Source organism: Barbus barbus (genome assembly GCF_936440315.1).
Source record: "Barbus barbus genome assembly, chromosome: 1".
Taxonomy (NCBI): domain Eukaryota; kingdom Metazoa; phylum Chordata; class Actinopteri; order Cypriniformes; family Cyprinidae; genus Barbus; species Barbus barbus.
Genome location: NC_136729.1, coordinates 25,608,928 through 25,622,248, shown reverse-complemented (window position 1 = coordinate 25,622,248; position 13,321 = coordinate 25,608,928). Strand labels below are relative to the sequence as shown.

Here is a 13,321-nt window from a genome sequence, read left to right as displayed (position 1 = left end):
TTATATTTTAGACATCCATCAATTATTGATGAAAACAATTGCCGCGTGGTGGAAACAACATGAGTCCGTGCTGCCGCGACTGTCAAGAGCGACTCGATGGTGTTTAGTGTCCCGCAGCAGCAGCGAGCCGTCAGCACAGATGAAGAGTTCTGCTTCAAATACACACAATAAAGAAAAAGCCCCAGCAAAAATAATTACCATGAATGTGTCCGCGGGAAATAGTAAGGATTCGTCATCTCCTGGTTAGAAGCGCCTTTAGAGAGAAGTGAATCTTCACGGATAACGATTGTATTAAATAGTTTTTGTTTTCGTTTTTATTTATTTCATTAAGTAGCAATTTAAAGCTTTCTTTAGATAAATTTATCATGTCTGTAAGGCATGTATTTCGGTTCATTTTTGTGAACGAACGACAGTCGCGCATCACAGATCAGATTTCATTTATCACCTGAGGAGAGTGAGTCGAGCTGACTGACAAGAGTGAGGTGAAAAAGACAAGACGATGGCAGAAGAGTTTCAAAACTAAATGTAAAAGCGCCTGTTTTAAAAATATTTTTGGATTTTGAAAAGCCTGTTGACCTGCCATTTATCTAAGGTGATATTGGAAGGTCTATTTATTTATTTATTTTTTAAACAATCGTTTCTCATTTAGCATATTTGGTTCCACAGTATTTGCTGATTTTTATTTTATTTAAACTATGATATTTTTCCCATTATTTTACATCAAGGTGTATGCAGTCCGTGCCTCAAAACTTTCCATCTCACTAATAAATGTTCTACCTTTTATAATTATTTGTTCCATAATGAGCACAACACATGCTGAGAGTCACTGCAGTTTAAAGCTGCAATCACTTGCACTCGGAAAGAAGATGAATCTCAGATAAATCAGACCGATTGATTGATTTACCAGCAAGCATACTTTATCGGATCTAGTTGTCTGATTTAATTTATTTATCGGAGCAATAAAAATGACATAATTTTCTCTCATATTGGTCGATAAATATCGTGCATCCCTACTATAAAATGTCCACAAGCACCAAGCACTCCAAGCGTTGTCAAGCATCACAGCTAAGCCCACATGATGCTTTCTGGCTGTTAAGGGCAGACCTGGGCTGACAGGAAGAGGAGGAGCAGGAAGTGGGAGGGGCTGCAGCGCTGCTTAGAGAGGCCCTCACACGGGACTGGTACAGCCGCTTAGCCAGGTCTTGCTCATACTGCCTTACGTCCTCCTCTAGACCATAAGGCCTTGGGAGCAGCAAGTAACAAAGTAGAGAGGATAGAAGATGGTAACACACAAAGAAAAGGAAAGAGAGGAAAGAGACTACAGATGAAAGAAAACACTCTGAAAAGGAGAGTAAAAATTAAGAAAGGAAGGTCTACATTGAAACTCAGGGCCTTCCAAGACAAATCCACAATATGACATGTGCATGTAAAAATAAAATATATATCTATTCCATGGATTCCTAGATCCAAATAACGTGGAAATGGCTTCGAAAGCCCCGTTCATCAAGGGGAAGATGAAATTTAAGTAACACAAGTGGACAGCTCATTAGAGATAAGCGTTACAGAGGAAAGGATGATACTGGAGAGACAAACGCTCCTGATGCGATGTATTTCAGGAAACACATCATTCTGTGTGGCCGCCATACCTAGCTGCTCTCCACATGGCCCTCTTCTCTGCCTCCAGGGCTCGTTTTTCAGCAGGTGATAGCTCTTTGTCCATGGTGACAGCCAGCTCTGGGCTCTGCATGCGTAATCGGTCTTGATGCCTGCGCTCTGCTTTGGCCGTCCGAATGGGAGCCACAGATTCACCGGGATAAACTGGGATCAAACTATCAAGACAAACACTGGGTCAAGCAATTCAAATATCCCCAAAAATGCAAAACTGTATAGCTTTAGGTTTCAGCGTTCCTCACCCTGTCATGGAGTTGGGTCTCTGCTCCAGTCTGAAGCTGTCTTCCATTGAATTCCGCTGAGAGTCTCCTTTACCGTCCACAGAGGAAGGACTGGATTAAAAAAAGATAAATACTTTTTACTATTTTATTATTATTAAACGTTTTGATGCACCTTTCAAATGTCTGCAGTCAGTAACATTAAAAAAAATATATATATATTTTTTTCAGCTGGGACAAATGAGATCAAGTAATAGCACAAACATTTATAATGTTACAAAATATTTATTTTTCAAATAAATGCTATTATTTTGAACTTTCCAGTCATCCGAGAATCCTGAAAAAGGTGCATCACATTTTCCACAAAATATTGAGCAGCACAACTGTTTTCAAAATTGCTAATAAGAAATGTTTCTTGAACATAGAATGATTTCTGAAGGATCATGTGACACTGAAGTAATGGCTGCTGAAAATTCATCTGTCACAGGAAAATAAAAAGCATTTTAAAATACATTAAAATGAAAAACAGTTTTAAAATTGTAATATTTTATAATATTATTGTCTTACTATATTTTTAACCAAGTAAATGTCTAGTTTTTTTTATTTTTTATAATTATTTTAAAAACCAATTGTTCCAACCCCAATCTTTTAAATGGTAGTCTATATTTGTATGAAATAATTTTAATAATCAAAGATATCAGAATTAGAGTTCTAGATGTTCAGTGTGTTTTGCAATTAAAATGATAAAACGCAAGCAAGAGAACAAACAAAAAAACCACACTACCATATGAAAACAACTTTGCAACTTTGAAATACTAGCAAACAATTGAGCAAACGTGTAGCTCACCCTGAGCCGCCACAGTGGCTGGGCGGTGTGGCACACTGCTTCAGAGATGGGGAACTGTGGCCTCCCAAGCTCTCCACCTTGTACTCCACACCATCAAGGATAACCTTTCCGTGAGCCTTCATATCTGCCACCTGCTTCGCCAGATCTTCCACATCATCCTCCTCATCTTCATCCAGCATATACTCTTGTGCCCTCTGTTCAATTCGCTTTGCTGAGGAAAGTCATTGACAAACTATTTAACATGATTCAACAATGAACTCAAGTTACTGTAGCTTAACATCAACATTCAACAACTAAACAAACACAAACCTTCTTCCTCTTTCATTTTCTTCAAGTCATCTTCTCCCACAAGTGAGATGCGAGGTTTGGGTTTGTCTGGTGTCTGTTGCTTAACATCAATCTCAAAATATTTTTGCCTGTCTCTGAAGGAGCGCTGCTCTGGGCTGTCTCTGCCAACAGAGGAGGGGGTCTGGGAGAGAGCGAGGATTCAGATTTCAGACCAATAGTAAAGAACAAGCAACCAAAATTTACATGCACTGACATGCAAGAGCAAGTCCCGTTAATTCTGAAATTCAGAAAATGATTAATCATTTGCACAAAGATACCAAAACTTTGCCGATCCACCACCATGATGATGATTGCATAATGTGCTGCCATTGCAAAAAGACTTCAAAATTACTGCCCTCCCGAAGCCTCTTCTCACCAATAATAATTGCTTTGATTCAGAACAGTTCCCATATTTTACCAGAACCCATGCTGCCAGATGACCGGGCTTTCTTGACATTGCGGACACAATTTATCATGTTTCTTTGTTGCAGTTTGAAGCGACACATACACCTGCACCACCACCACTCAAGTTTAGATGAATCTAAAGTGCGAGAGTGGTTCTGCTGGAGATCAGCTGGGTACCTTCGACTCCACTGAGGGGCGAGACAGGTGTGGCACGGCTGCCAGGCTCCTGTACTCGCGGCGGTCAGATGAGAGGGAGGGACGAGGACTGAGAGGACCACTGCCCTCACCATCAGCCTCATCCATAAACACCTCATTACTCAGCTCAGGCTGAAAGACCCATCATGTACAGTATATCAACAACACACTTGCAGACAATATTGCGTTATTGCAAAATCGAGTTGTGGTGAGACAGTATGCACCAAACAAGGGTTATGGGTCAGGCTCATACAAAAGTCATCATCATGTTGAGAAAGGGTTGGAATACACTACACAAATTTTTTAATTCTGAACACAATATGTATCATACACTTGTCGACTTGGTTATAGTGAACACTAAACGTGATTTTTGCTAGGAGATGCATGATGGATAAAAACCATGGGTGGAGATTGCGGGGAAAGATTTGATTAAATATTTGTTCATTAATAATGTTTTCAACTCAAAACTAATATATGCACATAATGTAGTTGTTTTAATATATTTTAATATAGTTATTATAATGTAGTAAGGACATCGGTAAAATAGTCCATGTTACATCAGTGGTTCAAATGTAATTTTACGAATCTATGAGAATACTTTTTGTGCGCAAAGAAAACAACAACAATATAATTTATTTTACTACTATTTTACCGATGTCCTTGCTACGTTTCTGGACCTGGGAATATTGCAGTTCCATTGCTGTCTATGGAGGGTCAGAGAGCTCTCCGAGTTTATCAAAAATATCTTACTTTGTGTTACAAATATCTAACGGGTTTGGAACGACATGAGGGTGAGTAATTAATGACAGAATTTTCATTTTTGGGTGAACTATCCCTTTAAATGTTACTAAATATGTTTGTGTGCCTGCTTTTGTACGTTAAACTTGAATCATGTCCAATAGACATCTGTTTTAAAGCAGTGGGTAATTCACTCGTTGATTGGTTTAGTCTACTTTGCGATCCTGTGATCCTATGATAAAAAAAACATGTTTTAAAATCGTCTCAAAATATCAAACATGTTAGATATCCTCCAACTGAACAGCAGAGTCAGCGGCCATCGTACACTATACTGTTTTCTGTGAAATCTGTAACCTCTGACTTTTGGCAACTAGTGTCGACTGGTCCAAATCGACAATTGAAGCATGAAATTCTGGGAAGAAGTTGTATAGTGTATTCCAGCTTTAAAATATCACTTTAAAAATGATACAGATTACAAATAAAGACATACCTCTGGTGACGGTTGCTTTGCATTGACATTGTTCTGCGGAGAGTAAAGATCCTAACAAATGAGAGTGAAAAAGAAAGATGATTCAGTCAAGACACTTTATACAAACAAACCTCAGACACAAAACTTGAGTTGGACGAGAGGAAACACTTTACACGCAGCAAGGAGTCAAATATCAAAACCAACATCAAACAACCAAGTGACAGATGAATGACGCACATCAGTGTCCCTGTCAGATGAACTCCAGGATTCGACAGCACCATGAGTGACTCATGCACAACGACAGCAAACAAGCTCCCAAAGGAACAAGACGTCCAAAGGGAAGACCAAGCACTGGATGACGGGGGAACCACGACATGCTCACAACCTTGAGGAGCATTTGTCCTACCTGTGGGGGTTCCAGTACGGCCAGGGAGTGTGGCACAGCTGCGAAGGCCTTATATACCTGCTTGATATTGATGGGGTATTCCTCATGTGTGTCAGGGGATGGGGCACGAGGCTGTACGAGGGGGCGGGGTGGGGGTCGAGGACGGAGGGGTGGAAGGGTAGAGAAACAGACAAAGGACAAAAAGGATGGAACAGCTAATGAGAGACAGAGCAGCAAAGGCAGAGCACAGGAGGAAAATGCAGGGCTAGACCGCATGCAGCCCGCGATTGCGATCATGTCAATGAACGGATGGAGGGAGAGGAGAGTTTGATAGTATGAGGGAAGTCTGTGGTTATGGTGATGACTCAGGGCAATATTTTGGTTTACACTGGTATCCTGAGATAATGTGAGTGTAAACCTTGCTGGGCAAACAATGTGGTTTATGTGATCAGGGGAAGAAAAAAATCCAAAAGAGGCCTCTTTTGATAGAAAACAGGCACAATGTTACTTGCAGTGAGAAGTTGATAATTTTTTGTTTTGTTTTAAACAACCCGTTTCTTTGACCTGGATTATGGTGCGATCGTTTGTAAGGCTTAACAGGCACAATTGGAATGCATATGGAGAAAATAAAACAACAGTCACGTTCTCTTGGTCTTTAGGCAATGGTAACTGAGGATGAAAGGGGGCCTCATTAGGGTTCAGACAGTGGTGATGGATCTTACAGTGGTCTGAGAGTTGATGGGAGAGAGGCCATGCTGGAAAGGGTTGGGACTGCTGTGGCCATCCTGACTGGCTGGAGACACCGCGGGTCGCACCCGAGAGAGAGGCTGGATGGCACCAGGTTTAGTCTAGAAAGAGAGAGAAATAAAATTGACAACAAATCTAATTTTTGCAAATCAATCAACCAACCATAAATTTACACAATTTTTCCAACATATGTCATTATCATATCATCTTGCTCAAGAATAATTTTCAAGTTATCTGCATATTGGACACTTACTGATGAATCATCCTTGATGTTTGCATTTGAAGGGAAATTAATGTTTGACTGAAAAAAAAAAAACAAAAAAAAAAAAGTATGAACATGATATAAAATTAAGAGGAAGAAAGAATTTGGGATTACCTTTCTGGAGTCAAGTAACTGCCTGAGACGAAGACTCGTATTAAATTATATTAGTGTTCAAAAGTTTGGGGTTCATACAAGTTTTTTTAAAAAAGACATTAATAATTGTATTCAGCAAGGACGTATTAAATTGATCAAAAGTTACAGTAAAGACTGTCATTTACTTTCTAAATTTTCTATTCATCAAAGAACCCTGGGAAAAAACTCAATCAATTTCCACAAAAACGATTTTCAATTATGATTTCTGAAGGATCACGTGACACTGAAGACTGGAATATTGGCTGCTGAAAGTTCAGCTTTGTCATCACAGAAATAAATTACATTTGAAAATACATTGAAAGAGAAAATGGTTAATTGTAATAATATTTCACAATATTAGATTTTTCTGTATTTATGATCAAATGTATGTAGCCTTGGTGAGCAAGACAAATACAGATACAAAACAAAAACCTACTGACCCCAAACTTTTGAACAGTAGTGTATATATATTATGTTATATACACTGCATATGATTCACAAGGCCTTAATACACAGTGTTAATTTACCAAGCCGTAGTTACACTCTCAATTGCTTGGTTTGGTGGAAATACTGAATAAGAGTCAAGCATTTCACTGCTGCAGAGCATGAAAAGCAGGACATGCTCAGAGTTACACAGGCCCGTCTTCCATTCGGCTCTTACATCTAATTCAAGTGCAGCTAGTGCAGGCCATACAAGGGCTAGTCAGCCCACTTACATATCGAACCTCCCTTCCAAGCATCACAGAGGAAGATTTGTGGGACTGCTGAGAAATATGGAAATGTTATGACGAGGAGTGGAATGAGAGCACATAGGCCATCAACCTTGAACACTACCTTAATGAACACGTAAACTAGGCCTGCCTTTAACCATGCAAACCACCTGCATAAACCTGTACAGACTTATCCATGATAATGTTTGACAGTCACATGAAAACAAATGAGAAAAGAAAGGTCTGATGATGAAAAGGGAGTGAATGCGCTCTGAAATTGTACTGACCTGTGAGTTGTGTGGAGAGTGTGCAGCATCTCGGACAGGACTGTCAATCCTGTGCGGCTCAGACGGTGAAGACTGAAATACAAATAAAAGGAACATCCATCACAACATGTCACGAGAACAGGAGAAGGAAAGAAATTGCTCGAGGTCAGTGGAGTATTTCATAAAGCAAGATGAGGTCTGCTGTTTCCAATAAGCAAAATTGGCCAAATTACAAAGTAGTGTATTAAGAATAAACAATCATGTGCAATTTTATAAAAGCAGTTCATCTTGATTTTAGAATAACATTAATAGCAAACCATAAACAACTGCCTTAAGCAGGTTTTAATATGCTTGCACATTGCAGTTGTTCTGTTTTTTGCTTTTACGACGTGCTTGATGACAAATATGTTGTATTACGTGCCACAGATCATTTGAAATCAAGCAGTGGTGCCATAAAATGCATTTTTTCAAACAGCGTCAAGAACAATATCATGCTACAGAACGAGAATGTCTCAAATGTTACTTTAGACCATAGTGTTTTACATTCCTGGAAATGGTTGGTGGCCAGTCTGTATTTAAGGTGAAAGGCCTTAACCCTTCACCCTTTTTGTTTAACACCTGTTGACTTCACATTCAAAGCATTCTCAGTCTCTCTGGGAATGTTCAAATGCCTCAAGACCATAAGGTTACACACATTACAGGGTCCCATTTTTGTATCCGTTTCATTTCATCTAAATATTGGAAATGCTTATATAGACATGAATATTTCAGTGAAACGACCTAAGAACATTTTCAAAGACATCTGTAAATCTAAAGCAGCTATCAGTAGAAATCTCTGAATGGCATTTGAGAGTGCTATGTTAACTCTAAATAGCTACTGATGACACACCATGCTTGACTAGAAAACACACTCAGTCAGAAAACACACTCCCCAAGGCTGCTTGCCTTGCTGTACAACCAGGGCTGCAGCTGCCCATGCCTGCCATAACCCACAGGTGGCCCTGATAAAATGCACTCCTCAGGAGGGCAGCCTTTGCTCTTGCGATTAGCCACAAGGAAAGGATTTTCACTAAAGCAGATTGGCTGGGAGTCCACAAGACATTCTTCTTCCTCTTTAGCTTCTTGAGGGACTTCTCGAGCTGGGAGGGGGTCCCAAGTGTCGGCTTGGGGAGGTTTTGAAGCCGCTGAACATGCGGCTGGGCAGACTGGAGGCGAAGGGAGGGCAACAGGTTCTACATGGTACATAGAAGCATGGACTTTCTCAAAACCCAGGGGGTCTACAGGGACGGCCGGCATGGCAGCCTCCATTGTGACGAATGTAGCAAAGGAGGGAGAAAACTGAGGAATGAGAGAGAGAATATGATTGACAGAGACAAAAGGGAGAAATAAAGTGAGAAGGAAAGAAAAAAAAAAAGAGCAGAACAACGAATGATATACAAAAGGAGGAAGAAAATGACATGGCATCACACAAAAAGATTAGAACATAGCAAATGTAAAAGCAAAGAAAGGAAAAGCAGTATAGAATGAAACAGATGGGTTTAGTATGTCAGAGTTGGAAGAAATAACAGCCGTGCTAAAGTCATAATCATCTACCGGTCACGCCGATTCAGATGAGTGAGGAGCTAAATACAGCTATCCCATCATCCTGAGACATCTCACATTAGACAGTCACTCAATCCAGAAGAACATTTGCACTGAATCTGCTCTGTGCTCTAATCTAGACTTTGCTTTTATATTTTCAGTTAATTTTAGTTTTCGTAATTTTGTGCTTGCTTTTTATATATTATATACAATTTTATTTTAATATTATATTTTTTATTTCAGGTTTAGTTTATGAAATGTAAGTACTTAAATGTATTTCAGTTAGTTTCCAAAGCAACATTTCTTTCTTGATTCAAGGTTTTAATTTAATATTTATAAAAAAAAAAATTATTTCAGCTTTATTCAAATTAGCAAAAATTATGTTTAACAGTTTAAGTTAACAATAACACTACTCTTTTAGTGTTGACAGTTACTACATTATGAAGGTATTTACAGTTTAAAATCTCATTCAACATTATGAACTACCATGAATGCTTGCTTTACATATAACCTAATAGAAACCATAGAGTACTTTTTAGCAGTGCATGTAACTTACAAACACTTCTGAGTGAGCCCTTACCACAATACACAAACATTTACTTAACTGTTTTTACTATTAGAGATGCAATTTTACAAAGTGTTATGAAACTGTACACTGGCTTCTCATTACAGAAAAAAACAACAACAAAAAACTATTCGGATGCAATTGGTGGCACATTGTGATGCTTAAGATGTGACTGTCGCATACAACTAATGGCCTCATACTGATAAAAGCTTCATTCGATGGCTCTTGTGCAGATAAAAGATACTGCTCTGATCTATAAATAGCCATGACTAAACTCTACTTCATATACCACAAAATCACATGAGGGATATAACTGTGTGCTAGTGTTTCCCAATCTAAGAGCAGTCCACCCCCTCTCCATTCCTCACTTGACTTTGCTAACAGCTGCTACTGCTATGTAGGTTAAACATTTCTAGAAGAGAGACATAGGCTAAAAATGCTCATAAGAGATAAGGAATATCTTGTAGTTTGTAAAAACAGCTCAAATTACAATTTGCATTATATAACATTTACTGAATATCACTGAAGGCAATTAATTGTTGTATAAGGGATGCTCACTGTATGTGTAGTCAGCATAATACAATTGACTCCGAGTAACTACTGACATTCAACAACTAATGGCTATTGCTATTATTACAGTAATCAAATCCTAAATAAATTGTAACAAGTTTTACACACACACAAAACATTCAGAAAAAGAAAAGAAGAAAAAAAATAGTAAAGGAAGTCATGAAGGAATGAGTGCTTAAGAAATGACAGAAAAGACAAGAGTTGTAGAGTAATAGCAGTGAAACACTCACAGTAAGATGACAGATTCCAAGCAGCTCGACTCTAGATAACTTAACTGTCAAGATCCTCTAAGGGTCCCTTCGTCCTCAAAGGCCACACCCATCCATTAAACCATTTAGCCAATCAGATCACAGCACACATTTTAAAATAACTTGAGCTACTGTCAGCTGTTGGCCGGCACCTCCCCCTCACTCCAGCTCAAGCACCAGCAAATACAATCTGTATTCTGTCAGAGGTATGGCTGGAATGACATCCAACCCTGCTGCTGCTGAAGATTAAAGCCTTGGCACTACTTGTAAAAGCAGCACTACTGGACAAACGTATAGCTTGACCTGATAGGGTTTTAGAAGACCAATTTGCTAAGCATTCAAAAGCAAGTAAGGAAACATTTCTGCAAGTTACGTTTACTTACTCTATTAACTTTCTGTAGACTAGTGGTAGGTAGAGCCGCCAGTGTGTTGTAGTCCAGTTTCAGTGGTCCAGTGCTCAAATTCTGTAGAGAGAGGGTTAGAAAGAGCACAATGTATGATCACTGTTCATTGAAAGAACTTGTTCAAAAATCTTCTAAACATTCATTAGATATTTAATTAAGCATGAGGACACTAGATCTAAAGAGTTTCTAGAGCTCAGAAGTTCATATGTGACTCATTCGTTCATGTTCAAGGTAACGGCAGGTCCCTTGATTCGCTCCTTGAGCCCTAATGTGGGCTGTAAAGACAGGTAGGGCATACAGCCTCACCTCAGTTTCCTCCTCCAGCAAACGAGTTGCCTCCTCGCGCTCCAAGCGCATACGCTCCTTTACCGAAAGAGGGAAAGCAAGGAGGGGGTGGGGGGATAAAGTTTACCCAAACACACACACACACACACATTTTGCCCACACAAATATGGACACACATCCACACACATTCCGATGACATCCATTGAACAGATGGGAATGAGGTTTAGGTGATGCAGAATCATGGATGAACATTAAAACCAGGGACCATGAAGACACAAGAACGTATTTAATGAAGGAGATGAATGGAAATGAGCAGAAACAAAATGTGATGTTTGGAATGAGCAGCACCCAAGATCATTCAGAAGGGTTTGGGGGAAAAGAGGGGCATAAGATAAGAGAAAGAGAGAAAGAAATAGACAGATCCACATATATTAGTTATAGGAAAGATTTGGAAGTGGTCGTCATTTTGATAGCATATTCTTATTAGAATAATAATCTGTTATAAAGAAATGTGCTTAGGGGAGGAAATCACTCACCACTTTTTCCATTTCCTCCCGTTCCCACTGGGACGTCTCTCTTGCCATCTCCACCTCCTGCAGGAAAGGTCAGACAGACAGATTTATTTTCCATCCACTCCTCTGCTGTTCCTGCTCTGTGATGCATAGAGCTCACCTTATGCATGATGTCAATCTCTTCAGGACTCAGGTCTCTGTCTACTGATGAGATGCTCTCCATGCTGTTCTTACGAACAATACCTGCTGCGAACGGGTTTGCAATAACACCAGGGGATGCCTGAAAGAAATAACATATATATGCAAAATATGTAGTAGTACATGCATGCATGCATGCCATGCATATTAGAATGATTTCTAAGGGATCAAATGACACTGAAGGCTGGAATAATGGCTGCTGAAAATTCACAATACTACTGTTTTTACTGCATTTGCAATCAAATAAATGCAGTCGCATTAATAATAAGAGACTTCTTTCAAAATCTTAATTATTCCAAACTTCTGGCCGGTAGTGTCAATCTATATTTTATTACATCTGTAAGAATTTAAGCCACAGTTGGACACCAGAGCAGATCTCATGTCCTCCTGAGCTGTAAAACTAGGTCTTTACCTCGATGCCTGCAGCGTTTCTTGGGTCAAAGCCATCACACACAAGCATGACCAGGGAATCACCGGAAGCACGCAAGGCCCTCACTGCTTCCGTGTGTGTCATACCCAACAGACTGTTGTTGCCCACCTCAAGAATACGCATGCCTACCCGCAGTCGGCCATCTCGTGCAGCAGCTCCGCTGGAGCTCACCTATAAAAATCAAGGACTTAAATGACTGATGTTGTGAGGAAGTAGTGAAGTCGGTAACTAGACCAGCATTTGTTGTGTTATCAGAATACTGCAGGGTTTGCGTCTTATATCATAGTATTGGTTACCTTCGAAATGAAGATGCCCTCATCTGTGGGGTCAAAGGGGTTGCCTGCATGTCCTTTAGCTCCGCCCCTTATGCTGATGCCCAGCTTTTCACCAGGCTGCTTGTGAATGACAATCTCCTACAAAATCACAGGGATGTTTTAGAGGCTATGTGAGGATGTTCTGGTCTCATTAAGAGTCTCAAACGTTTTTGAGATTGAGATCATTACCAATCAAACGTTTTTTTAGATCATTACCAAAATTAGCATTAGAATTTGAACGAGTGTCTGTATAAATATTTATTAGATCTGACTGAGCTGGCGGTAACCTGCCATACTGCAGGTTTTGCTTACACTTCTCCTCTACTTATCAGTGTGTATACCTGCATGCCAGGGGGCGAGGGATCTCTGCGCACAAGCATGCGGATCTCCTGCTTGTTGGAGAGCAGGGCTCTGACAGCTTCCTGATGTGTGGCGTGTCGTAGGTCGATGGTGTTCACCTCCAAGATACGATCACCCACGTGAAGTCCACTCTGAGAGGCCAAGCCATTGGGGATGACCTACCCAGAAACAAAAAGGTCAGAAATCAATTCGGACAAAAGTGTCACAGAACAAAAATCATGCCATTAATTTTTTACATAAACCTGCATCATTCGACATGATTTACTTTACCTTTGAGATGAACACCCCTGGCTCATTAATTCCAAACGGGTGGCTGGCATGGTCGCTACCCCCTACAATGCTCAGACCCAGGGGACCACCTGCTTTGATCAGCGTCACTTCCTGTCCAGACAGGAAATTCAGATGTATGAAAAAGGAGCACTGATTGCAGTAGGTCTGATAAATGCAGTGATAAAAATCTTTGAAATTAATCAATAATTATA

At 39.8% G+C, this 13,321-nt stretch overlaps 1 protein-coding gene across 10 annotated transcripts in view; it reads right to left on the bottom strand.

The window, feature by feature from the left end:
• Positions 1 to 13,321, bottom strand: part of LOC306876063 (protein scribble homolog) — a 95,460-nt gene that overhangs the window by 13,985 nt on the left and 68,154 nt on the right. For 4 of the 10 annotated variants that reach the window (XM_079426966.1, XM_079426965.1, XM_079426964.1 and 1 more), the window contains exons 22-38: positions 13,110 to 13,220; positions 12,821 to 12,997; positions 12,462 to 12,578; positions 12,148 to 12,336; positions 11,698 to 11,817; positions 11,562 to 11,618; positions 11,047 to 11,103; positions 10,720 to 10,800; positions 7,394 to 7,465; positions 6,256 to 6,303; positions 5,978 to 6,103; positions 4,892 to 4,942; positions 3,646 to 3,795; positions 3,046 to 3,205; positions 2,737 to 2,947; positions 1,914 to 2,003; positions 1,647 to 1,829 (exon numbers count right to left, since the gene is read on the bottom strand). In XM_079426966.1, the coding sequence (XP_079283092.1) occupies positions 1,647 to 1,829; positions 1,914 to 2,003; positions 2,737 to 2,947; positions 3,046 to 3,205; positions 3,646 to 3,795; positions 4,892 to 4,942; positions 5,978 to 6,103; positions 6,256 to 6,303; positions 7,394 to 7,465; positions 10,720 to 10,800; positions 11,047 to 11,103; positions 11,562 to 11,618; positions 11,698 to 11,817; positions 12,148 to 12,336; positions 12,462 to 12,578; positions 12,821 to 12,997; positions 13,110 to 13,220 (2,000 nt within the window). Of the gene's footprint in view, positions 1 to 1,104; positions 1,243 to 1,646; positions 1,830 to 1,913; positions 2,004 to 2,736; positions 2,948 to 3,045; positions 3,206 to 3,645; positions 3,796 to 4,891; positions 4,943 to 5,977; positions 6,104 to 6,255; positions 6,304 to 7,393; positions 7,466 to 10,719; positions 10,801 to 11,046; positions 11,104 to 11,561; positions 11,619 to 11,697; positions 11,818 to 12,147; positions 12,337 to 12,461; positions 12,579 to 12,820; positions 12,998 to 13,109; positions 13,221 to 13,321 lie in introns of all 10 variants that reach the window. The other 6 variants (XM_079426971.1, XM_079426970.1, XM_079426969.1 and 3 more) reach the window with 4 other exon arrangements.